This window comes from Dasypus novemcinctus, chromosome X (assembly GCF_030445035.2).
Source record: "Dasypus novemcinctus isolate mDasNov1 chromosome X, mDasNov1.1.hap2, whole genome shotgun sequence".
Taxonomy (NCBI): Eukaryota; Metazoa; Chordata; class Mammalia; order Cingulata; family Dasypodidae; genus Dasypus; species Dasypus novemcinctus.
In genome coordinates this window covers 62993435-63021357 of record NC_080704.1, presented here as the reverse complement: position 1 = coordinate 63021357, position 27923 = coordinate 62993435, and the positions used below count along the sequence as shown (strand labels likewise).

Sequence of the window (27923 nt, the reverse complement as noted above, 5' to 3'; positions counted from 1 at the left end):
CCTTTTTTTAAGTATGGCTGGTAATTTTTCCTGATGTTTAGGCATCTGATTATCTTGATAAGTTTACTGTGATGCTCAGTTTCTTTCTCTTATTAGGGATTAATGGTGGGTTGCTTTGTGTTACCATTGTTCTTTGATTCTTGGTTCAGTTTCTAAGTCTTTAGGATTATCCCTGTCCAGCTGCTCAATTCACCACTAATGGGGTACAGACTAGTTTCCAAGGGCCTTAGGAAGGGAGGTTGTAAAGGTCTGAAAAAAACTTTTTTGTTTACAATGTCCTTGCATGCATGCTGCTCAAACCCTGATCATTAAATTTTCCCTCAGGGCCAAGTCTCACTGTAACAAACTTTCTAAGAAGCCGCTTTTCTCCCTTGGTCAGCTGCCCCTCCCTTTTCCGAAGGAGGAAATTAATTCTGTTACATCAGGGTATTTTAGAAGGTAGGATCTCTTTAGTCCCCTGCTGGCTCCCAGGGCAAACAATGGTGAAGCCCCACCTGGCATGGAAGGCTGTGACTTGTGGGACACAACAGACCAAATTTGTTGGCCAAAAGCTGAATCTAATATAGGCCGTACCCCTCTCTCCCCTTTCCTGGGGAGGTAGACCCCTGTGGCCGTCTCTGTCCATTGCCACTGGCCAGGGGCCAGAGAACTCAGTGCTGTCTGCTCTGAGGGTAGGGGAATGGGCAACAGCAGCTGCAGCTGCAGCTTTCATCCACAGACTTTCCCTGTTGAGCCTTTTTTTCTATGCCCCTCTCTCTTCTGGGTGGTATCCAGCCTTTCCTTGGTGACCTAAGCCCTAGAACAGGTTTCCAGACAGTTTCTGCCTGACATTTAGCTATTTTTCTGGGAGAGAAATGAGTCGTGCAACTCTGTAATCCTCCATCTTCCCAGAAGCTCTGTTCAATCTATTTTGAGTTAATTTTCATGTATGGTATGTAGTGAGAGTCCAGTTTCAGGGAAGCAGATGTGGCTCAACCAGTTGGGTGCCTGCCTACCACATGGGAGGTCCTGGGTTCAGGACCTGGTGCCTCCTAAAAAAAACTAGATGAGCAGATGCTGCCCCTGCTGCAATGAGCTAGACACCACCCCTGCTGGCTGCAAACAGGTGCCACAAGCCAGCAACCTGTGAGGAGCAGATATGGCTCAGGCCATTGGGCACTTGCCTCTCATGTGGGAGGTCCCAGGTTCAGTTCCCAGTACTTCCTGCAGATGGTGAGCAAACAATGAGCAGACAGATAAGAGAACCACCTGGGGTGGGGGGTGGGGGATAAGTAAATAATTTTTTTAGAAAAGAAGGATCCAACTCCATTCTTTTTTGTGTGGATATCCAGTTGTCCAGCATCATTTGTTGAAGGGACTTTTTTTTTCTTTTTCTTTTTCTTTTTCTTGCTGAGAACTGTCATTTTATTAAAGCATGACTGAGGCTGCACCCCAGATAAGGTAGGTTCTTTACAATGCACACATTAAGTTCAAGCACACTTCTTAGTGGCAGGCAGTAACGACTCAACTGAGAACAGAAGGGTTCTAGTTGTTTTCTGCTTACGGGCACTACCCCAAAGTTTCACAGGCATATACAGTTTATAATTCATTCACTAGAATAGAGGGGACAGATCCCAGTTGTAACTTCAGAGCATTCCAGAGAACAAAGTGTGCCACTTCGAAAATACAAATAGTTTCTAGCATGCAGTCAAGTTTAAAAAGGGAATGCTAAACACACTGCAGACAGAAACATAACTTACTGTGAGCTGGGCATTCAGTTGATACAACTTCATTACATAGACCATAACTCGCGGGTATTTAGTGTTACAGGTCTTTATTTATCAGATACTGAAAGGAAACATGAGGATCTAAAATGCCAAATCATGTTGAAGGGACTATTGTTTCCCTATTGAATGGTCTTGGCATTCTTGTTGGAAATCAACTGACCCTTGATGTATGGTTTATTTCTGGACTCTCGATTCTATTCAATTGATGTATATCCTTATGCCAATAATGCACTCTTTTGATGATTGTAGCTATGTAACTAGTTTTGAAGTTGGAAGTGTGAATCCTCCAACTTTGTTTTTCTTTTTCAAGATTGTTTTAGCTATTCAGGGTCCTCTGCAATTCCATATACTTTTGGATCAGATTTGACATTTATGCAAAAGAAGTGGTGGCATTGGGATTTTCATAGGACTTGCATTCAATCGGTAGATTGGTTTGCATGCTATTGCCATCTTAATAATATTAAGTCTTCCATCTCAAAACATGGGATTCCCTTTCCACTTATTTAGGTGCTCTTTAATTTCTTTCAGAAATGTTTTACAATTTCAGATTTGCCCCTCCTTGGTTAAATTTATTCCTAATTATTCTATCCTCTTTGATGCTATTTTTTTTAAAGATTTATTTTCATTTATTTCTCTCCCCTCCCCAACCCTGTTGTCTGCTCTCTGTGTCCATTCGCTGTGTGTTCTTCTGTGTCTGATTGCATTCTTGTCAGGCGGCACCGGGAATCTGTGTCTCTTTTTGGTGCATCATCTTACTGCGTCAGCTCTCCATGTGTGCAGCACCACTCATGGGTTGGGCTGACTTTTTTCGTGCAACATGACTCTCCTTGTGGGGCACACTCCTTGTGCATGGGGCACCCCTACGTGGGGAGCACCCCTGCATGGCATGGCTCTTATGCACGGCAGCACTGTGTGTGGGCCAGCTCACCACACGGGCCAGGAGGCCCTGGGTACCTGTATTAGTCAGCCAACGGGATGCTGATGCAAAATACCAGAAATTGGTTGGTTTTTATAAAGGGTATTTATTTGGGGTAGGAGCTTACAGATACGAGGCCTATAAGTTACTTCTCTCACCAAAGTCTATTTTCACGTGTTGGAGCAAGATGGCTGCTGACATCTACAAGGGTTCAGGATCCTGAGGAACTCTGGGGTCAGCACCTGTTTTCTCCACAAGGTCAGTTGTAGACTGTGAGGCTCTCTAGGCTTTGCCTTTCTCTACAAGGTCAGCTGTAGACTATCAGGCAGATGGCTCTGTCTCTCTTCCCAGGGCTCCACCTTAAGACTTCAGCATCAAACTCCAACATTAAGAACTCCTAACTCTGTCCTGTGCCATGCCTTTTATCTTTGAGTCCCCACCCACCAAAGGGTGGGTTCCCTACTTGCACAAATGGTTTACATAAATACCTAATCAAGTAAACCTATGAATCCAGTGTAATCTAATATGACCAGAGGAAAAGATCAGTTTACAAACATAATTCAGTATTTCTTTTTGGAATGTATCAATAATATCAAACTGCTACAGTACCAAACCTGGGACCTCCTCTATGGTAGGCAGATGCTCTATCAGTTGAGCCACATCCACTTCCCTCTTTGATGCTATTTTAAATAAAATTGTTTTCTTAATTTCCTTTTAGGATTTTTTATTGCTAGTATATAGAAAATCAAATGAATTTTGTGTGTTGATCTTGTATCCTTCAACTTTGCTAAATTTGTTTTGAGCTCTAATAGGTTTTTGTGGATCTGAAGGGTTTTCTATGTATAAGATCATGTCATCACTGCATGTAGATTGTTTACCTCTTCTTTTCCTGTTTCCCTTGCATTAGTGTGGTAGTTTTTTTACAATTGATGAAAGGATATTAGCATAATTTCCCTACTAACTGTAGTTCATAGTTTACCTATCATATGGTTCACTGTGATATACCATCCTCTGTTTTTTAAAATTTTTTTATTCTAGTAATATATTTACAACCTAAAGGTTTCCCTTTTGTACTGGGAGAATTTTCAGTTTTTAAGCTATGTCTAATCTATTTAGCTGTTGTTTTTTTTTATGTCAAGAGTCATAGTTTTAATTTCTAGTAATTCTAGTTCATTCTTTTTCTTACGGGTATTGTATATTTTCACATCTGTCTGAACATATTAAAGTCATACTTGATGTTATTAATATTGTTTCTTTGCTGCTTCTTCCATTTTCAGTTTAGTGTTTTCTTACAATGTTGACTTTTCCATAAGTGTTTGGTGATTCTTAGTTGTGTGCTCATACCCTTGGGATTCCTTCCTTGCCTGTCTGTGAATATTAAATATTTTTACTGTAGCCTCCCTCCAGTAATTGTGGGAAAGGTGTGGGACATGCCTCCTATCACAATATATTGCAACTTGTCTCTCATCTGCCTAAAGGGTGGCCCAGTAGCTAATGTTTAAAGATAGGAGAATGTGGTCTTGTCCCTGTGTCACTGACATTTCTCCTAGCCACAACCATTTTCTTATCTGGGGCAGATACCTCTGCTGTCTTCTGCTTGTGGTGGATGTGGGAAGGAAAGAGTTAGAACTACATGGCTATTCCTTCTTTGGTACCTCAAGTATCTACTGAGTAGTGAATATATGAAAAATCCTCGTTGTGTCTCTCACATTCTAGTGGGGGAAGGTAGATTCTGAACAAATCAACAGTTTTGGTATGCATAGCACTAAAATAAAGTCCTATGGAAGAAAGACATTTATGTGGTGGTGATATTCATAGAAGGAGATCTGAGTAGCCATTCAAAAAGCAGTTTGAAGAGCATTCCAGGCAGATGTTATATCAAGTGCAAGGCCATAGGTGGAATAAACTTGGTGTGTTCAAGGAACCAAAAGAAGACCAGTGAGTAAACAGGGAGGATATTATGAGATAAGATTGAAGAGATATTTTGGAGACAAATCATATATAGTGTTGTAAGCATTCTAGCTGGCCTCTCATCCCTTTGGTTGGCCAGGGCTCTCTCCTGCTGCCCATATCTGTAACCTCAGTTTGGAGCATTTTGAAATAGTCCCTACATGTCTTAATGTTTTAATTTGCTAAATATTGCTAATAAACTATACCAGAAATGAGTTGGCTTTTACAATGGGAATTTATTAGGCTAAAAGATTATAGTTTTGAGGCTGTGAAAGTGTCCAAATCAAGGCATTATCAGATGTGATTTCTCACCAAGCTGCAGCTATGGGATATCAGACACATGGCAGTGCATAATGGCAGTGTCTGCCGGTCTCCCTCTTTGCCAGGCTCACTTTCTCCTTGAGATGCAATTGTGGGAGATCAGGCACATGAAAGGGTTCACTCATCTCTCCCCTCTCCTCTGGGCTTTATTGCTTTCAGCTTTGAACTGCTCTGTCTGTGCCTTTTCTCTTACCCAGATTTCTGTAGGCTTTTCTCTGTCTCTGTAGCCTTCTTTCTGTATCTGCAGCTTTTAAAAAAATATATATTTATTTTATTAAAAGATACTTTTAAAAAAAGATTACACAAAATGTTACACACTAAAACATATAAGGAATTCTTATATGCCCCAATCCCCACACCTCCCACCCTTCCCCACATTAAAAACTTCTTTCATTAGTGTGGTACATTCATTGCAGTTGATGAACACATTTGGAGCTTTGCCACTAAACATGGATTATAGTTTACATTGTAGTTTATACTCTCTCCCTCTCAACTCTGTAGGTTATGGGAGGATCTATAATGGCCTGTATCTGTCATTGCAATGTCATTCAGGACAATTCCAAGTCCTGAAAATGCCCCTATATGACACTACTTTTTCCCCTCTCCCGGTCTTCAGTACCTCCAGTGGCCATATAATTTCTTCCATTGCTAGAATACCAATAAGTCTGTAGTATAATACCAGTAAGTCCACTCTAGTCCATATTTTATTCTCTAATCCTGAAAATTTTGGGATGGTGATGCCCACTCCACCTTTAATCAAGTGGGGCCCTTGATCCCATAAGATTGATGGATGGGACTGTCTTGCTTGCAGTTGTAGACTCTCTCAGTTCCTTGGTGTGGTGGTTGTCCCTCCTCACCTTCTTGTTAGTTGTCCTGGGTGAGTCCAATGAACTGGAGAGTAGGTGTTGCAACTCTGCTGAGGATCGGGGCCCAGCTGGCACATGGATACCCCAAATATTCAAGACTCTTGGACGTACACCTCCCAACTCCAGCACCAACTATAGGTTCAAATAGAAGGGACGGAAGAGGCATGTGTAGAGAAGTCACACTTGAGTCCAGCTGTTCACACTTGGGAGCACAAACTCCAGAGTAGAGCCCACTGGTGAGGTACCAAACTCCAGAGCTATCTGCCATGACTATAGGACCTGGGTGTCTCCAGAGCCCTCAGGAGCCCCACTATTTGGGATAGTATCTACTTTGGCAGTCTATGAGATCCTGTGTATCTACAGCTTTTTTTTTTTTAAGATTTCATTTATTTCTCTCCCCTTCCCCCCCCCATTGTCTGCTCTCTGTCTATTTGTGGTGTGTTCTTCTGCGTCTGCCTGCATTTTGTCATGCAGCAGAGGGAAACTGTCGCTTTTTTTGTTGCGTCATCTTGCTGTGTCAGCTCTCCACATGTGCGGCACCACTCCTGGGTGGGGCTGCGCTTTTTTTTCTGCATGGGGTGGCTCTCCTTGTGGGGCACACTCCTTGCACGTGGGGCACCCCTATGTGGGGGACACCCTTGCATGGCATGGCACTCCTTGTGCGCGGCAGCACTGTGTGTGGGCCAGCTCACCGCACGGGTCAGGAGGCCCTCCTGGGTATTGAACTCTGGACCCTCCATATGGTAGGTGGACGTTCTATCAGTTGAGCCACAATGGCTCCCCTCTCCAGCTTTTTATTCCTGTTTATAGAGGACTTCAGTAAGAGGATTAAGACCCACCCTGGGTCATGCCCTACTGAAGTGATTTACTCAAAAGGAAAGTCCCTTAACTGAATCTAATCAAAAGCTCCCATCTACTCTAGGTTTTCATGCACAGGAATGAGTTAGTTTTAAGAACAGGATATTTTGGGAAACGGACTTGGCCCAGTGGTTAGGGTGTCCGTCTACCACATGGGAGGTCCGCGGTTCAAACCCCGGGCCTCCTTGACCCATGTGGAGCTGGCCCATATGCAGTGCTGATGCGCGCAAGGAGTGCCCTGCAACGCAGGGGTGTCCCCCACATAGGAGAGCCCCACGCAAAAGGAGTGCGCCCCGTAAGGAGAGCTGCCCAGCGGGAAAGAGAGTGCAGCCTGCCCAGGAATGGCGCCGCCCACACTTCCCATGCAGCTGACAACAACAGAAGCGGACAAAGAAACTAGACGCAGCAAATAGACACAGAGAACAGACAACCGGGGGAGGGGGGGGAATTAAATAAATAAATAAATCTTTAAAAAAAAAAAAAAAAGAACAGGATATTTTAACATCCACCCAGCTTCAGACTGTCACAGTTGGGCTTTCTTTCAGTCTTCAGCCATACATGCATGTGTCCATATAAATATTTCCTGTTGAGTGTGTGGATTTAGATTGTTAAGGGAAGCTAGAACATGTATTTAATATGCCATATTGATCTAGACATTACTTATTAAAAAATCTTCTCTGTAGTTTTAGTGGGACCAATGCAAAACTTTCTCATTATAATATTTTTGAGTTTATTTCTTCCTTATGAGAGTGGTTTTATTATTAGTACAAAACAGGAATTTGGAAAATAAAAACTGATTGCTAAGAGTTTTACCTCCAATAACTTTTGATCTCCCCCTAAGTCTTAACAATGTTTACTTATGACTTTTAGGCTATCCTGTTTCAAATAAAGGTTAAATCCCAGTCTTTGTGCTTTTAAATACTTCTTTAATCTTCTTAGTTAGCAGTGACCCAAAATATTCCCAATATATTTGTAGTTATTAATTTTTATCAATTTTATCAACACATAATAAAGCATACAATCCATCCAAAGTGTATGATCCATCCAAAGTAATTTTTATTAATTATTATTGAGAATTCATTTTTAAAGCACTATTTTGGAAACAATTAACTTTTTTTTCTTTGTGGGGGTTAGGGGTAAACAAGAAAAGGGAAGACTGATTTTATAGCCAGCAGTAGCATGACAGTGACAATTTTTGGAGCATGAAGTTGAAATTTTGAAATAATTTTGAGGTCCACTGTGAAGTTTCTGTGCACTTTCATAAAGTAAGAAATTTGAATTGGCAATATTTCTCTATTTCTAAGTGCCTAGATTTTGTTTTTCTAGGTGATCATGTATGTCAGGAATCTTTAACTTTCATAAATAATATGAGCCTAAATGAAAAATTTAATGACATGGGGTTTCAGCACTCTTTTTAGTAAATTTGTGCATAGAAAAGAAATAATTTTATTTTAATTTTTGATTTTCAATGTTGATATAATGGTGGAAAGTATTCAGAGGTAAAAGATGAACTTTCTGTTGTTTTCTTATCTGAAGTCTAAATAATATTTTCATACAAAGGGGAAAGCTTAATTTCAATAGAGTACTTTAGGTTTGGTCTGATATGGTACTATTTTTTTAAAAGATTTATTTATTTATTTATCTCCCCTCCCCTCCCCCACCCCAGTTGTCTGTTCTCTGTGTCTATTTGCTGCATCTTCGTCTGCTTCTGTTGTCAGCAGCACGGGAATCTTTGTTTCTTTTTTGTTGTTGTTGTGTCATCTTGTTGTGTCAGCTCTCCGTGTGTGTGCGGCAGCACCATTCCTGGGCAGGCTGCACTTTCTTTCGCGCTGGGCGGATCTCCTTACAGGGCACACTCCTTGTGCATGGGGCTCCCCTACGTGGGGGACACCCCTGCGTGGCACACGGCAGTCCTTGCATTGTGCATGGGCCAGCTGCACACGGGTCATGGAGGCCTGGGGTTGGAACCATGGACCTCCCATGTGGTAGACGGACGCCCTAACCACTGGGCCAAGTCCGCCGCCCTGATATGGTACTATTAATGCAACTATACATAGCATCCTATTTTTGATTACCAAACGGTCTGTACAACAGACTGCAAGTATAAACAACTATTCTACCTTATCTAAATTACTACTATTTTCATTTTTCTCCTTTTTTCTCCATTAGGAGATGTCCCCAGATGCTTCACTTCCAGGGGATCCAGAGGCCTGTCCTGCTGCTGTGTCAAGTGGTGGAGCCATTCATCTGCAGACAGGAGGTGGATATTTTGGCCTAAGCTTTACTTGTCCTAGTCTCAAAAATCCTATTAGCAAGAAATCCTGGACTCGCAAATTAAAAAGCTGGGCATACAGGCTACGGCAGTCAACCAGCTTTTTCAAGAGATCAAAAGTCCGTCAAGGTAGTGTGCTTACAGTCAGGGACATAGACTAGGTAACATCACTTTTCATTTACTTATGTATTTATTTTTGTTCATACACAAATCTTGCCACTTTTTCCATGTAGCCCATGTATGTTATACATTTCATTAATGCCATTGCCATTTTATTTTTCCTCTTGTAACTAATTTGGTTTTCCAGTTACTCATTTCATGTAGATACTAAATCTTGGGATAAATCTTTCATTGTCTGATTTAGAGTCAGGGATTTATGCAATGTTACTTATTACATTAACACCTTTTAATTGCCTACTAGGAGTTAAGCTTTTTCTACTTTTCTTCATTTTTGTTAATAAAAGCAAATTTAATCTTAACAATCTTCTTCTTTTTGCTTATAATTTTGCAAAACTTACAGTGGAAACAGAAGATATGAGATCAGCAGTGGCTTCTGATCCCATTCCTCTGATGCAAGAGTCTACAGCTGATACTAGGGCTTTGAGTAGATGTAAAGCGATGAGTGGATCATTTCAGCGTGGTCGGTTCCAGGTTTGTGTCTTTGGTTGAATCTTGATCTATAAAGAAATTGTAAACGGTAGTAGCGCTGAAGACCTTGGTCTGTAGATAATACTTATTTTGAAGGTAGATCACTGTCATATTTAGTTTGTTCCCTTGCACCTATCTCCTCACCGTTTGAAGGCTTCCAGTAAAGATGAGTCTAAAGAAATAGAAATTTTAGTAGCTGGAGGAGAGCACAGAAATGGGTCATCATTTTGGGGGAGTGTGATTGGATCATCTTTTTCATAAATTTCATTTCATGTCCTTCAGAATCTCAGTAACTGGAATTTTTAAATTGTGGAATTTTATTCAAGCAATATGAAACTAACCTCTTTTTACCGAAGGGGCCTGAATTGAAAGACTTTGAAGATAGGGAGTAGAGATGGGATTTTTAAATGTTAGTATTATTAATTTATATCACAGCAGACCATTCACGTGTTTGTGCCATAAAGTATGTTGATACTGAATTTCTTCATGAAGTTTGCTCTTTGGTTAGGAAAAGGCAGCCACTTTTGCCTTTTTATATCTTAGGTGATTACAGTTCCTCAGCAGCAATCAGTTAAAGTAACATCTTTTGGAATAGAACACATACCAGTTTCCAGTCAGAGGACAAGCCATTCTAGGGAAGAAGTTGTAGTCTTTACTGAAACAGCAAAGTCTCAGTTGGTAGAAATGGAGCCTGCCATGTGCAAACTACAGACTTCATTTTCTTCTCAGAAGTTACGATCTTTACCCAAGAACTTTAAAGAAGATGAAGGAATTCCCAAACAAGATGACAAGTTCTTATCTTCCAGCACAGCTTGTGAGGCTGATGTATCTTTGATGACCCCAGAAAAAGAATTGGAAGAAACGTCAGCCATGGGAAGTAGTAGCATGCAGTCTGGATCTGAGCTGTTGCTTAAAAAGAAAGAGATATTGACTGTTGGGATGCAGCCTAACTCTGATAGTGAATTTTCATCTTTTCTTGCTGGCAATGGGAAGTCAGTAGCAAAGACTGGTCCAAACAGTGGTCAGTGCTTACCACTCCATGAAGAACAAGCTTGTATTCAAACACAGAGCTCATTCTTCTATTCACCTTCTTCCCCAATGAGCAGTGATGATGAGTCAGAAATAGAGGATGAGGACTTGAAGGTGGAGCTTCAAAGATTACGAGAAAAGTAAGGACTTTCTCTTTTCTTACAAGTATGATTGCCCTGGGTTTTACAGAACTTAATATTTGATTGGCAGCTAAAATATTTAATATTGGTGACATATTAATAACTGAAACTTTGGTGTCTGAGGTCATTAACCTTCACTAGTGATACTGTAGTAATATGTTTTGTCCAATAGGAATACTGTTTTATATTTTGTCTTATAAACTAGGTCATATTCTTAAGAAATTAGTATTAAGTTACTGAATTCTTTAATTCTTTCTCATTTTATTCATGTGGTTCAAAATTCAAAAGATAGGAAATGATAACCAGTAGTTTCTTTCTACTCCTTTACCTCAGCCACTAAGTTTTTTTCCTTAAAGGCAACAAATATTACTTGTTTATTGTATGTCCAGTTAGTCTGTATAGCTGCAAGCAAATGCATATGCATTTTATTCTTTCCCCTGACAAATTGTAGTATATTTACAATTTTTGTATCTTATTTTTTTCATCTTTTCCCTACATCTACATCATTATTTCTTTATAGCTCTGAGGTATTCTATTATATGGCTAACCCCATATAAATTATTTATAAGTTTCCTGTCAATAACCCCATGCAATTACTTGGAAAAATTGAAACCAACTTTAGCATTTTTTGAGTGTATCTTATGCTTTAAAGAATTTTTACCCTGTTCTGGGTTTTGAACAACTTGGAAAGCAGGCAGAATCAGGGAGGAAATAAAAATATTTGTAGGTAGGGGGCTAGATTCCTACATGTTTGGATAATGTTCCAATTGAATGCTTAGTTTGAGTGCTTCAGACTCAAACTGGTTAAAATCCTTGGAGATTTTCCAGAGTTTTTAAGGCCTTGCCCAGGGAAGAAAAAAAAACTGTTATTCCAGAGAGAGATAAATATAATACCATTTTATCTCTAACTTGTTTCAGTTTTTTCAGAAAGTTGTAAATGTATTCCACTTTGAAATAAAGGATCATATTTTTAAAAAGACATTATGTGTAGCCCTTTTAATTTGAGCCTAGGAAAAAACTGTGCGTGTATGCTTTATATATTCCTCACTGGACAGTTGATGTTCTACTTTAAAAAGATAAAAACTTAAGTTATAGGCTCGGTTTAATTGTATGTTAAACACTGTAATACATGTACATTGATACTTTTATGATAAAAATAGTTCTTATTAAAGTGGTTTAATATTTGTGGTATTGATAATCCATCACTGTTTTAAATGCTTCTTTCAGAGATTGATGGCTTTATAGATGACTGAAATGATTATGAGTATTTTATTTTGCATATGAGACATGGATTCTCATAAACCTCATAGAACCCAATACCTGGGAGGAATCTTTAAAAAATAATTTATTTTGTTGTCTTCAGTGTTCTTTTTCATTATGGTATCCTCACAGTTTTTTAAAACTTCAAGAATGATATTTCCATGGGAAATATTTCCCACAATGGGGACCTGAATTTTTAGACCTAAATTAATTTGAATTAACTACAGTTTTTTGCATAAACATCAGTATTTCTAAAATTGTTATTACAAATGTGATTCATAGGAAAAGATTCCAATAATACAGTAAAATAACTAACAAAAAGCCTCCCATTTCTCATGCCCAATCACACTTCTCAGAGGCAACTGCTGTGAATTGTTTGGTCTATATCTTGTTAGTCATTTTTCTCTGCATTTACAAATATATAATTTTTGTGTTTACGAAAGTGCGATCATAATACACATGTTAATCTACTTTTTTTTTACTTAACGTCAACCAGTATATGTTCATGTCTGCACAAATGAATCTACCTTTTTTTAAAAAAAATTGCTGCATGCCAATGTCTGGGTGTTCACACATTTATTTAATCCCTCCTTAATGGACAATTCAGTTGTTTCCCATGTTTTGCTTATGTAGACACTGATGAAGTGAAAATGGTTATCTACTTATGTGAGAATTTTTGTAGGATAGATGCCTAATTGGGATTGCTGGGTTAAAATATGTGCACATTTCAAATTAATAGGTACTGCTAAAATTGTTTTCCCTTGTAACTTAATACCATTTTATACTCCAAACAAAAATATATGTGCCTCTTTTTCCACACTTGAACAATACTAGTGGATATATCAATCCTTTTATTTCCAATCAGATACATTTTAAAAAAGATTTATTTTCAACTGGCTTCTGATTATCAGTAAAATTGTGCACCATCTCATTTATTAGCTATTTGTATTTCCTCTTCTTTGGAATTACCTTTTCATATTCTTTGCCCTTTTTAAAATGTTTTTTTCTTATTGTTTTTAAGGAACTTTTTTATATTCTGATCATTAACCCTTTATTACATTCCTGTTTATATTTGCAACATATAATAAAGGGTTAATATCATTAATAATATTTGACTTTAAATTTTACTTTATTGTCTTTCATTGTACTGAAGTTATAGAAATTTGTTCTTGTTAAATTTGCTCACATTTTTCTTTATGCCTGATTAATGTTAGGCTTCAGAAAGCATTTCCATCCTAAAATTGTGAAAATATTCTCCTGTGTTTCTACATTCTTAATCTAAATTCCTTGTTAATCTTTACATGTACTTGTATAGAATTTCTTGGCTCATCTATATGGTGCCAGTGCCAGTAAAATGCTTTCTGCGTGGTTTTCACTCAGACACATTCAGGAGGTGGTAAATCTTCAAACCCAGCAGAACAAGGAGCTGCAGGAGCTCTATGAACGCCTTCGGTTAATTAAAGACAGAAAAACCCAGTCATCGGAGATTCCTCTGCCACCTACATCACCACGTAGACCAAGATCTTTCAAAAGCAAACTTCGCAGCCGTCCCCAGTCCTTGACTCATGGGGATAATGGCTTAGTTGCTACAGGTAAATCAGTCATAAAAGTGATTTTTAGAAGGCCTGGTCAAAGATCAGCCAAATTATAAAAATTATGGTCATCTGATTTGTTTTTTATTAGGCTAAAATAATTTAAAGAAGTGCAGGTTGTTCTGAGATTCTTTTCTACTTTTTTGTTGTTCAATTTTTTTTATGAAGTAATTATAGATTTGGGGGAGCATATGAGTATGTTTTATGTTTTCATTTGGGTAATAGATAGTTGGGAACCTATTACCAATCCCCAGAATAGTTTTTGAAATGTTGTCAATGGGAACTGTTGGTCTAGCATTTTGAGTTTTTTTGGGAATGTGTTTGACACAAGGATAATCTTAAAAATATACTCCTATTCTGTCTGAAGTAAGAGATCTTTATTTGTAATAAAACTATTACAAATGGCACTTCTTTGACCTTGAAAAAAGAGGGTCAGTCTCTACTTTAACCAATAAAGAAGTTGTTAGTCAGGTCAGGCTTCTTTGATTATGTTTGCCAAGCCAAGGTGGGGGTTGAGGGTGGACTCTAAGAATATATATATCTCAGGAGAATTTGTGATAGACTAATGCCCCCCCCAAATTTGTTCATGTCCTTATATCTGGAAGCTATGACTATATTATGTTACATAGCAAAGGAAATTAAAATTGCAGATGGAATTAAGGCTGTTAATCAGTTGAGTTTAAAATAGGGAGAGTATCCTGAATTATCCAGGTGGGCCTAATATATTCACAAGATTCCTTAAAAGTAAAAGAGGGAGATGAAAGAAAGGGTCAAAGAAAAGATATGAGCAGAGAAGCAGAGTCAGAGAGATACAATATTGTTGACTTTGAAGATGGAGACATAGGGCCATGAAGCAAGGTATGCAAGCAGCCTCTAGAAACTGGAAAAGGAAAGGAAACAGATTTTCCTCTAGAGCTTCCAGAAGGAAGATGTTCTTGCCAACACCTTGATTTTAGCCCAATGCAACCATCAGACTTCGACCTCGTGCTGTTTTAAGCCACTAAGTTCATGGTAGTTTGTTATAGCAGCAAAAGAAAACTAATATAGAATTGAAGAAAGGGAACTGTAATTTGGATAATCCTCATAGAGATGAGGGATAGGCTTGGATTGAAGGCAGTTTGGGGATTCAGTAGCACAAGTGTGTGGAGTTTTAGTCTAATGATTTACCACTAATAGCTATACTTTATTTTATTCGGTTTTGTTCCAAAATGACTTCCTCTACTATGTGTAGTTTTGCTTCCTCATAACTTCAGCCTGCAGATGGTTTTGGTTTGTTAGGATTCCAAAACATTCTTTAACTTTCAGATCCCACTGAATTGGCATTAGTCAAATTTCAGGGAGAGAAATTTTGTCTCTTCCCATCTTTTTCATGCCAGGAATGGTCAGAGACCATTGCTACTTGGATTGACTGTTCTCCAGTCAGATGTTTGCCTCTCTCTAACCAGCTATGTCAGTGGCGTAATATCTCATGGTGAAAATACAAGCTTGCTGCACCTTTAGAAATGCTATGGATGGGTGAGGCAGTTTTCTTTGGCAGAAAATTTAGGGTGGGTAGAGAGTGACATTTGTTTATCCTATAAAATACATAGTAAATTTGTTTTGAAAAAAGCTATATAAGAGGTTTTTAATAGGGAGTTATTTTTTAAATTATCATTTATAGACTTTCATAAGATTGTCATAAAAATGGAATCATATAGCATGTAACCTTTCAGACTGGCTTCCTTCTGTCAGCTTAATTCTCTTAAAATTCTTCAAGTTATTTTGTGTCACACTAGTTTGTTCTTTTTATTGCTGATTAATGTTCTGTGGTGTAGATGTTATCAGTTATTTACTTGTTGAAGGACATTTGGGTTGTTTCCAGTTTTGAATTTTTTTTAACAAATAAAGGTTTTATTAATATTCATGTATTGGTTTTTGTGTGAATTTAAGTTTTCAGTTCACTTGTATAAAATACCCAGAAGTGGGATGGCTGAGTCATATAGTATGTGTATTTTAAATTTTTAAGAAACTGACTAATTGTTTCCAGAGGAACAGTATCATTTTTTATTCCCACCACAATGTATGATATATAGAGTTTCTCTGTCTCCTCTTTAAACACTTGATATCATCTGTATTTTTTATTAGCCAAGCTGATGGTGTATTTTGGTAGTTTTCATTTTCATTATTTCCCTAATAGTGATATTGAGCATTTTTTCCTGGCTTAGTTGCCATCCATATAAGCTGTTCAAGACTTTTATCATTTTTGTTGTATTGCTTTGTTTATTTGTTTTTACTTTTATTTATTATTATTTTTAGGAGGTACCGGGGATTGAACCTGGGAATTTGTACATGAAAAGCAGGTGCTCAAGCAACTGAGCTATACCCACTCCCTGGGTTTTATTTTTTTAGTTGAAATTTCATTGAGATAATTGTGGATTTGCATGCAGTTGAAGAAATAATATAGAATGATTCCACATACCCTTTAACCAATTTTTCTCAAAGTTAACATTTTTTGTCATTTAAAAAAATTAGGCTGTTGATTTTCTTATGGTTGTGCCCTGAGAGGTTTTTATATATTTTGGATATAAATCCTTGTTGCATATGTGATTTGCAAATATTTTCTCCTAGTCTATAGCTTGTCTTTTCATTCTCTTAATAGTGTCATTGGCAAAGCAAAGTTTAATTATCAAATTTTTCTTTTATTTATTGTAATATTTGCATAATATTTTAAAAACTCTACCTAATCCTAGGTCACAAAGATTTTCCTTTAAAAGTTTTATAGTTTTATGTATTACATTTAACTCTATGACACTTTTTGAGTTAATCTTTGTGTAAGGTGTAAGGTTTGGGTGAGGTTCCTTTCTTTACATATGGATGATAAATTGTTCCATTACCATTTATTTAAAAAACTATCCTTTCTCAATTGAATTGCTTTTGCACCTTTGTCAAACATCATTTGGCCATATATGTGGGTCTTTTTCTAGACTTTTGTATTCTGTTCCACTGATCTATGTGTCTGTCCTTTCACTGATATCACACTATCTTGATTACAGTAGCCTTTTACTATGACTTAAATTGATATTAATATAATCAAGTTTTATCATTACTCCAATTTTATTCTTTGCCTATGCACACAACTTTTAAAATCAGCTTGACTATATCTACAAAAATCTTCTCCTGAGATTTTGATTGGGGTTATTAATATATTAAACTTACATATCAATTTGGGAAGAGTCAACATTTTTACTATGATGAGTCTGCCAATCAAATATGGGGTGTGTCCATTTTTTAAGGCATTCCTTGATTTCTTTTATTGGCTTTTTATATTTTTCAGTATACATATCCAGTATATATTTTGTTATATTTATACCTAAGGAGAAGATACTATAAATGATAATGTTTTTGAAAAGTCTGGTTTTCAAGCATATATTATTGGTATATAGAAATATGATTAATTTTTGTGTTTTGACCTTTGACTCTAAGAGCTTGCCATAAACTCACTTATTTGTTCTAGGAGTTTTCTTGTAGATTCTTTGGGATTTTCTGCATGGAAAGTATGTCGCCTATGGATAGAGACAATTTTATCTTTTCCTTCCCGTCTAAATGCTTTTACTTTTCTTGCCTTACTGTACGGCTAAAAATTCCAATATGATGTTGAGTTTCCTTGCCTTATTTCAATTTTTAGGGGGAAAATTTCCAGTCTTTTACTATTAAGTATTTTAGCATTAAGTTATTTATAGATGTGCTTCATCAATTTAAGAAAATTCTCTTCTATTTCTAGTTTCTAAGAGGTTTATCATGACTGGCTATTGAATTTTGTCCATTGTTTTTCTGCATCAGTTAATATATTCATGTGAATTTTCTTCTTTAAATCTTTCATATAGTGATGACATTGATTTTTAAAAAATATTATCCAGCTTTGCATCCCCAAATTAAACCCTATTTTTTCATGGCTTATTATTCCTCTTATATATTCCTAGTTCAATTCGCTAATATTTTGTAGAGGATTTTTGCATTTAAGTTCATGAGGAATAGTGGTCTATAGTTTTCATTCATTCATTGTTTTTGTTCTTATTTATTAAGTTCATGATGAATATTGTTCTGTAGTTTTCATTCATTGTTTTTGTTTTTATTTGTTTGAGCACTGTCTTTTTCTGGTTTTGGTATCAGGAAAATGCTGGTGTGATAAAATGAATCATGTCTCCCACAAAGACATTCTTAAATTCTAAACTCCCAGTCTTACATGTGTGAACTCATTTGCAAATGGACTCTTCAAAGATCCTATTAAGATGAGACGACATTCCAGCTGACCAAGAGGGTTATATAAGACACTGTATAAGACATTACTCCAGGGTGATGTTCTACCCCCAACACACAGAATCTTTGAACAACTGGCAAAAACTGGCAGAGCCATCTCCCTTAAAATTCTGGAAAACAGTTCAAGGTTGCAATAACTGGGCAAGTGCCGATTCAAGAAAAAGCATCTTGAAAAATGGTAGGAAAAGCTCGTGGTGCCCTTGCTAGCTTCTTGCCCACCCTCTTTCCAGCACAGTGTGGAGCAAGCCTGCCTTCCCATTGTGGGTCCCTGGCCCTATTCCAAAGAGAGGAGAGTAACCCCTGTACATACTAGGGCATGTGTATGTCAATGCCAGTCTATAATATGGAAGCCTGAATGGTTGAACTAGGAATCTTGTCTCAGCCTCCTCCTCCCAGAATTTGTCCGAAAGGCAGAAAAGCAGTTTTCAGACTGTTGAAACAGTGAAAGAAATAATTAAGTTGAAGCAGCCTGGGGCAAATGGCTACCTACATTAAGTTATAAAATAGAGCACTTCAGAGGGGTGAAAGTCTATTTCAAGGGAAGTTGAAGATCACAATAACTGAAATGAAAATATCCCTAGAAGGTTTCAACAACGTATTGGAGCTGGAAGAAGAAAAATCAGAGATAAAACAATTGAAATGATTCAGGCTGAGAAGAAAAATTTTAAAAATAGTAAGGAGGTTGTCAGAAGGATTGCCCTTATGCACACCTGAGCAGAGTCTCAGAGACAGATAAAGTACATACAACCCCAGGTATTGGTTCTTTTGAGGGCTAAAGAGACCCACGGGTTCTATGGTCATGGCAGATGGGGTTCACTGTCATGTCAGTTGGCCCTTCTTTGGAGCTGGTGTTTCTGCGTGATGGAACTGGACTCAGGTGGGATCTCTTTTCACAAGACTTTCATGCTACTTTACTGGAATTGTAGTTGGTGCTGGGGTTTAAGATATATCTAGGGGATTTGAATCTCTGGACTGACAATATGATAGCCACGCCCTGAACCTCAACAGACTTCAACTCCTACACTCTGATTTATTGGACTTACCCCACTCAGCTAACATGGAGTTGAAGAATGCCAACCACCACACCGTGGAGCCTAGAGTGCTGACAACTGAAAGCAGGAGGATTGCATCCAGTATCCATGTGGAATCTAAGCCCCCTCTTGACATAGATGTGCAATGGACACAACCAATCCAAGGTCCACAGAGAAAATGTGGCATTGGTGTGGGAAAAGTGGCCATGGTGGCTGCTGGGTGCAGGGAATGGGAGGAAGAGATGAGATGTGGAGGCGTTTTCGGGACTCGGAGTTGTCCTGGGTGGTGCTTCACGGACAATTATGGGACATTGTAGATCCCCCCAGGGCCCACTGGATGGAACGTGGGAGAGTATGGGCTATGATGTGGACCATTGATCATGAGGTGCAGCGATGTCCAGAGATGTACTTACCAAATGCAATGGATGTGTCATGATGATGGGAGAGAGTGTTGCTGTGGGGGGAGTGGTGGGGTGGGGGTGGTGGGGTTGAATGGGACCTCGTATTTTTTGAATGTAATATTTTAAAAAAATGAATAATAAAAAAAAACAACAACAACAGAATAGAGCCTTAGAGACCTATGGGACACCATCAGGCATACAATATATGCATTATGGGAATCCCAGAAGGAGATGAAAGAGAAAAAGAGGCAGGAGGACTTAAAAATATTATGGCAGAAACTTCCTAAATTTAATGAAAGACATGAATAAGCACATACAAGAAGCCCAGCAAACCTGAAACTAGAAAAGAACCATGCCCAAATGGTAAAACTGTCAAATGCCAAGAATAAGGAGAGAGTACCGAAAGATGCAAGAGAAATGCAATGTGTTAAGTCCAAGAAAGTCTGAATAAGATTAAGTGCCAATACCTTGTCAGAAACTATGGAGAGAAGGCAGTGAGATGAAATACGTAGGAAAACGGACTTTGGCCCAGTGGTTAGGGCGTCCGTCTACCATATGGGAGGTCCGCGGTTCAAACCCCGGGCCTCCTTGACCCGTGTGGAGCTGGCCATGCGCAGTGCTGATGCGCGCAAGGAGTGCTGTGCCACGCAAGGGTGTCCCCTGTGTGGGGGAGCCCCACGTGCAAGGAGTGCGCCCGTGAGGAAAGCCGCCCAGCGTGAAAAGAAAGAGCAGCCTGCCCAGGAATGGCGCCGCCCACACTTCCTGTGCCGCTGACGACAACAGAAGCGGACAAAGAAACAAGATGCAGCAAATAGACACCAAGAACAGACAACCAGGGGAGGGGGGGACTTAAATAAATAAATAAATCTTTAAAAAAAAAAAAAAAAAAAATACGTAAAGTGCTAGAAGAAATTTGCCAACCAAGAATTTTACATTTGTGATACTGTATAGGAACAATATATGTATATGCTAGTGAAATTAAGTTGGTATCAAAATGAATGTGATTGTTACAGATTTAGGATGTTAAATTTTAGCTCCATGATAACCACAAAGAAAACATATGAAAATTATATACAGAAAGAAACGAGTAGGGCCTCAAAATGGTGTAATACAAAACATGAAATAAATATGAAAGTAGCCATTAATGGAACAATTGAAAGTCAAAAAAGGGTATGATGGACAAAGACAAAATAGATTGGAGGAAGAAAGTCTTCCATTATTATTAGTTATTTCAAAGGTAAATGGATTAAACTCTCTAGTCAAAAGGCAAAGGTTGGCAGAATGGTTAAAAAAGTGTAACCAGCTATTTGCTGTTTTTGAAAGACTCACCTTAAATTCAAAACCACAAGTAGATTGAACATGAAAAGATGGAAAAAATACATACCTGCAAGTAGTAACCAAGAGTTCTAGGGTAACTCTACTAATATCAGATAAAATAGACCTTAGGTCAAAAACTGTTAATAGGAAGAAAGAAGGTCATTATACTGCTAAAGGAGTCAGTTCAACAGGAAGACAACAATTTTAATTATACAAGCAAATATGACAGATTTGAAGGGAGAAATAGATTGTTCTACATTCATAGCAGATTTCAGTATAATACTTTTAATAATGGATAAAACATTAGACAGAAGAACAGAAGTAAAATAGAAGAGCACTATATAGAACTCATCACCTAACAGCAGCATAATACACTTTTTCAAATGCACATGAATCATTCTTCAGGACAGACTATTTGTCAGTTCACAAAACAAGTCTCAATAAATTAAAAAATACTGAAATCATGCAGTGTGTCTTCTCAGACAACAATGGAATGAAGCTAGAAAATCTACTGTAGACTTATTGTGATTCTAGCAATGGAAGAAATTACATCACTGATGTGGAGACAGTGGCCACTGGAGGTACTGAAGGCAGAAAGAGGGAAAAAGAGGGCATTTTTGGGACTTGAAATTATCCTGAATGACATTGCAATGACGGATACAGGCCATTATAGATCCTGCCATAACCAATAGAATTCAGTGGGAGAGAGTGTAAACTATAATGTAAACTATAATCCATGCTTAGTGGCAGTGTTCCAAATGTGTTCATCAATTACAATGAATATACCACACTAATGAAAGAAGTTGTTAATGTGGGGAAGAGCAGGACGTGTGGGGAGTGGGGCATATGGGAATCCCTTATATTTATTTGTTTAACATTTTGTGTAATCTAAGTATTTTTTTTAAATAAAAATATATTTTAAAAAAGAGGTCATTGAAAACTCCAGGGACTATAGTACTAAGGACATAAAAGTCTATGGGTGAACTTAGCAGATGCAAATAAAAACAAACCAACTGCCAGGGAAAAAAATCAAACATTACTTTTCTGAACTACAATTGTTACCATATCATATAATATATATGTGTTTGATATTGAAGATTGTATCTCAAATTCAAACTTGAAAAATATGTAAATGAAAAATTGAAAAATTAAAATCAATAACAGAGGGAGATCTGGAAAATTCACACATATATGAAATTAAACAACATACTCTTAAACAACCAATGAGTCAAAGAAGAAATCAAAAGGGAAATTAGGAAATATTTTGAGGTGAATGAAAATTAAAATGGAATATACCAAAACCTAAGGGAAGCTACAAAGGCAATACTGAGAGGGAAATTTATTTAAAAAGAAGAAAGATCTGAAATCAGAGACCTAACCTCACAACTGGAGCATCTAGAAAAATAAGAGCCAACTAAATCCAAAGCAAGCAGAAGGAAGGAAATAACAAAGATTAGAGTGGAGAAAATGAAATAGAGAATAAAATAACAATAAAAAGAATCAATAAAACCAAAAGCTGGCTCTTTGTAAAGATCAATAACAGAGACAAAACTTTAGGCAGCCTGACAAAAGAAAAAAAGGGGACACAAATATCTATAATCCGAAATGAAAGGTGGGAAATTACTGCTAGCCCCGCAGAAAAAAGGATCATAAGAGGATACTGTGAACAGCAGTATGCCAACAAACTCAATAACCTAGATGAAATGGACAAATTCCTAGAAATACACAACCTACCTGCACTGATTAAAGAAGTAGAAGATCCTAATAAACAACTAGTCAAGAAATTGAATCAGTAATCAAAAACCTCCCAACAAAGAAAAACCCTGGACCAGTAGATTCACAGGGAAAGTTTACAAGCATTCCAAGAAGAATTAATATCAAACCTGCTCAGACTTTTCCAAAAAAAAAATGAAGAGGAGGGAGCACTACCTAACTCATTCTATGAAGCCAACATCACTCTACGACAGGGGTTCTTAACCAGGGGTCCACAGTCCCCCCATCCTGCAGGGGGTCCGTGGAAAGATTTCAGGGGGTGTGACTGGCAAAGGGGTCTGTGGAACAAAAAAGGTTAAGAACCCCTGCCCTAAGACCAAAGCCAGGTAAAGATACTACCAGAAAAGAAATTTACAGACCCAAATCCCTTATGAATACAGATATAAAATCCTCAAAAGTACTAGGAAACCAAATCCAACACTGCAGTGAAAGAATCATCCACCATGATCAAGTGGGATTTATCCCAGGTATCCAAGGGTAGTTCATCTTAAGAATATCAGTGTAATACACCATATCAACAAGTGAAGTAGAAAAGGCATTTGATAAAAACCAACACCTCTGCTTGGTAAATAAAGGAAAAACTAAAAAAACTAGGAGTAGAAGAAAACTTCTTCAATTGAGGAATGGATGAATAAAATATTGCATATCTGTAAATTTAATATTATTCAGCAATAAAATAGAATGAAGTCCTGATACATATGACAACACAGATGAACGCTGAAAACATTATAGTGAAAGAAGCCAGTCACAGAATCCACATATTTTATGATTCCTGTAATTTATCATATTTTTCACAGTAGTCCTGGCAAACTAAGATAGATGGCTTCATAAATGTTCTGGAAACTGTTTCTTCTTTTTCATTACATTTCTTTTTTTGTTTGTTTACAAACTCATTAGATATATTTCATACCATATAATTATTCACCCACTAAACAAATTAACCAAGTTGTACAATCATACCATAATCTGATCTTTGAGAAATAGTAGGTTATTGATTTGAAGTCTTTTATTTAATATGGGCATTTATAGTTATAGATTTTCCTCTAAGCATTGCTTAGCTGCATTTCTTAAATTTTGGTAATTTATATTTTCATTTTCATTCATGTCAAAATAGTTCTAATTTTCCTGGGGTTTTCTTACTTGAACCAATGGTTAATTAGGAGCATGGTGTTGAGTTTTCACATATTTGTGAATTTCGCAAATTTCCTTCCTTCATTGATTTCTAATTCTATTTCATTGTGGTTTGAACAAATAATTTCCATGAATGCAATCCTTTTAATTTTATTGATATTTATTCCTAGCACATGTCTTTCCTGAAGATGTTTACCTGTGCAGTAGAGTGTGTATTTTCCTGTTGTTCAGTGTCATATTCTATAGATTAGGAATAGTTGCTGGTGAAATTTTTTTATTGGGATTGCATTGAATCTGTATATCAATTTGGGTAGAACGGACATCTTAATGATATTTAGTCTTCCAATCCATTCCATGACCATGGAATGTTCTTTCAATTATTAGGTCTTTTTTTAAAAATTTCTTTTAGGAATGCATTATAGTTTTCTGAATACAAGTGCTTTTGCATCCTTGGTTAAGTTTATTCTTAAATACTTGATTCTTTTAGTTGCTTTGGAAATGAAATTTCTTTCCTGACTTCTTCCTCAGATTGTGCATTATTAGTGTATAGAAACACTACTGATTTTTGCATATTGATCTTGTATCCTGACACTACCGAAATCATTTTTAAGCTCTAGCAGCTTTGTTGTAGACTTTTCAGGACTTTCTAAATATACAGTCATATCATCTGTGAATAGTGAAAGTTTTAATTCTTCCTTTCCAATTTGGATGCCTTTTATTTCTTTTTCTTGCCCAATCGCTCTAGCTAGAACCTCTAGCACTATATTGAACAATAGGGGTGACAGTGGGCATCCTTGTCTTGTCCCTGATCTCAATGTTACTATTTCACCATTGAGTACAATGTTAGCTGTGGGTTTTTCGTATATGGCCTTTATCATGTTGAGAAGGTTTCCTTCAATTCCTATTTTTTGTAGTATTTTTATCAAGAAAAGAAGCTGTATTTTGTCAAATGCCTTTTCTGTGTCAATTGTTAAGATCATGCGATTTTTCTTCTTTGACATATTAATGTGGTGTATTCTGCTGATTGATTTTCTTGTGTTGAACCAGCCTTGCATGCCTGGTATAAAACCCACTTGATTATGATGGTTAATTCTTTTAATGTATAGTTGCATTCAATTAGCAAGTATTTTCCTGAGGATTTTTGCATCTGTGTTCATTAGAGAAATGGGTCTGTAATTTTCTTTTTTTGTAATGTCTATATCTGGCTTTGGTATGAGAATGATATTGGCTTCATAGAATGAGTTTGGTAGTGTTCCTTCTTGTTCAATTTTTTCCAAGAGCATGAGTAAGATTGGTACTAAATCTTCTTTGAATGCGTGGTAGAACTGACCTGTGAAACCCTCTGGTCCTGGGATTTTCATTTAGGGGAGCTGTTTGATGACTGTTTCAATCTCTTTACTTGTGATTGGTTTGTTGAGGTTCATCCTTTTACTTTTAAAATATATGTTACTTTGAATCAGAACTGTTAACTTGTAGATTGCATGTAGTTAGGCTCTATTTTTTCATGAATTCTGCCAACCTCTGCTTTTTCCTTGAGATGTTTATTTCATTTCCATTGAATGTAATTATGTAGAAGGTAATATAAATGCCTGCCATTTTGTTCTTTGTTCTCTATATCGTTATGTCTTTTTTTGTTCCTCTTTTACATAATTTTTCCCTTCTTTTACATTAAATAGATATTTTCTAGTGTAACTTTTATTTTTTTAAAGATTTATTTTGTTTATTTCTCTCCCCTTCCTCCCCCTCCTGCCCCGGTTGTCTGTTCTCTGTGTCGATTTGCTGCTTGTTCTTCTTTTTGTCTGCTTCTGTTCTTGTCAGCAGCACAGGAATCTGTGTTTCTTTTTGTTGCGTCATCTTGTTGTGTCAGCTCTCCGTGTGTGTGGCACCATTCCTGGGCAGGCTACACTTTCTTTCACGCTGGGCAGCTCTCCTTACGGGGTGCACTCCTTGCACATGGAGATCCCCTACGCAGGGGACACCCCTGCATGGCACGGCACTCCTTGCGTGCATCAGCCGTGCATGTGGGCCAGCTCACAGGAGTGACACTGCACACACGGAGAGCTGATACATCAAGATGATGCAACAAAAGGAGACACAGATTCTGGGTGCCGCTGACAAGAATACAGTCAGACACAGAAGAACACACAGCAAATGGACACAGAGAGCAGATAACTGCTGGGGGGGTGGGCGAGAAATAAAAAAATAAATCTTAAAAAAAAAAGAAACAGACAATGAGCAAACATTGAGCAGACAATAAGTGCAGCAAAAACAATGAGCAAACAGACAAGGGAGACTTTGGGGGGCCTGGTTCGATAAAAGAAGAAAAGAATTATAAAGAAAAAGCACATTTATACTGTCTTTTATATCACCTATGTAGTTACCTTTACCAGTGCTCTTTATTTCTTCATATGGATTTAGGTTACTCTCTACTGTCTCTTATTTGCCTCTGAAGGACTCCCTTTAGTTTTTTATGTAAGGCCGATCTTCTAGTTATGAATTTCCCATTTTTGTTTATCTAGAAATGTTTTCATTTTTACTCCATTCTTGAAAGAGGGTTTAGTTGGATATGGAATTCTTGTTTTATAGTCGTCTTCTTTCAACACTTTGAAGAAGTCATCCTATTTTCTTCTCGCTTATATGGTTTCTGATGTGAAGTCAGCTGTTAATTTTATTGAGGATCCGTTATATGTGATATCCCTCTCTTCTTTCTTTCAATATTTTGTTTTTTACGTTATTAAATTGACTATGATTTGTCTAGGTGTGTATCCAATTGAGTTTATTCTACTTGTAGTTCATTGAGCTTCTTGTGCATATTGACTAATATTTTTCATCAAATTTGGAGCATTTTTGGCTCTTACATCTTCACCCCCCCCCTTATGGCTTTCTTGCTGTCTGTTCTCTGTGTCCATTCTCTGTGCGTTCTTCTGTGTGTGTGTGTTTCTTTCTTTCTTTATATTTATTTCCCGCCCCGCCCTTTGTGGGTTGCTTGTTGCCTGCTCTCTGTGTAAATTCACTGCACGCTCTTCTGTGTTTTTATTTTATTTATTTATTTATTTTTTAGTTGGGCCAGTAATTTATTCAGGCAAGGAGGGACAAGAAATGAGAAAAAATAACCGATCATGGGTCCCAGGTGAAGAGGAAGGGGTTGAAAAGTGATAAAGAAGGGCTGGTTTACAGACTACAGTTCCCATTATAGGTTATAAATGCTCAAGTTTTATTTGCGTGGCCACATGGCAGAGGAAAAACAGTGAGCAGTGTGCGCAGAGGGCAGGGACCAGTCCACAGGTGAGAACTCTGGCCCTGGTGCCTGTCTTTTTGAACTGTTGATTATACCACCCCTTTGCTAATGGCAGGGGAAGAGTTCCAGCTGTTCACCATTGATTATTTCTCTCATTAATCTCCCAGGAGGGCCCACTGATAAAGTCCTTGGGGAATATCTGGGCTTTTCCTGGCTTCCGGAGGACGTCTTCTTCTGAGTGGCAGAATCTTGGGGAAGGTCTTTCAGCAGCCATCTTGGGGGTTATTGATGTCCATGTGGACTTCTTGCATGTTCCAGATCTATGTATTGATTCCCTGTCTTACAAGCCTGCTTCACAAATGTATCAAGATACACAGCAAATTGACAGACACAAATAGAGAGACAGGAAAACCCAGCTCACTAAAGTTATGTAAAACATTCATTCTTTTACAAAATAAGTTTAACTTTAAAATAAAGTTTAAGGGAAGCAGACTTGGCCCAATGGACAGGGCGTCAGCCTACCACATGGGAGGTCCATGGTTCAAATCCCGGGCTGCCTTGACCCGTGTGGAGCTGGCCCATGCGCAGTGCTGATGTGCGCAAGGAGTGCCCTGCCACACAGGGGTGTCCCCGCATAGGGGAGCACCATATGCAAGGAGTGCGCCCCATAAAGAGAGCTGCCCAGCGCGAAAGAAAGTGCAGCCTGCCCAGGAATGGCACCGCACACACGGAGAGCTGACACAGCAACATGACGCAACAAAAAGAAACATCCTGTGTGATATCATTGAAGTCTCAGCGAAACCTGGTTTTTCTCATGACTTGCTGCTTTTAGGAACATCAGCACTTGAGGTGGGAGACCCCCTCCCCAGTCCTTGGCTGCTGGACTAGAAGAATGGACGTTCAACCCTAAGGGTTGAGAATTCCACCAGGCAGCAAACATTTTTCACTGTTATCCAGTTTGTAAAGGCGATCCCCAAATCTGATATGCGGAGTTCCGAGCCAGCATCCTGGAAATTTGCAAAGGTCTTAGGAGTTAGCCACGAGTGAGTTCATCTCATGGTGCCTCCCAGGTCCAAGTTCTGCCATTAAACCTGTGTGGCCATGTGTTGGAAGAAAAA

The 27923-nt window shown here is 37.9% G+C and overlaps 1 protein-coding gene across 9 annotated transcripts in view; it reads left to right on the top strand.

Moving 5' to 3' along the window:
* WNK3 (WNK lysine deficient protein kinase 3) overlaps nucleotides 1-27923 on the top strand; it is a 230693-nt gene that overhangs the window by 159935 nt on the left and 42835 nt on the right. For 3 of the 9 annotated variants that reach the window (XM_058291565.1, XM_058291564.2, XM_058291569.1), the window contains 4 exons: nucleotides 8847-8937; nucleotides 9470-9600; nucleotides 10327-10766; nucleotides 13407-13618. In XM_058291565.1, the coding sequence (XP_058147548.1) occupies nucleotides 8847-8937; nucleotides 9470-9600; nucleotides 10327-10766; nucleotides 13407-13618 (874 nt within the window). Of the gene's footprint in view, nucleotides 1-8846; nucleotides 9079-9469; nucleotides 9601-10140; nucleotides 10767-13406; nucleotides 13619-27923 lie in introns of all 9 variants that reach the window. The other 6 variants (XM_058291562.1, XM_058291568.1, XM_058291561.1 and 3 more) reach the window with 3 other exon arrangements.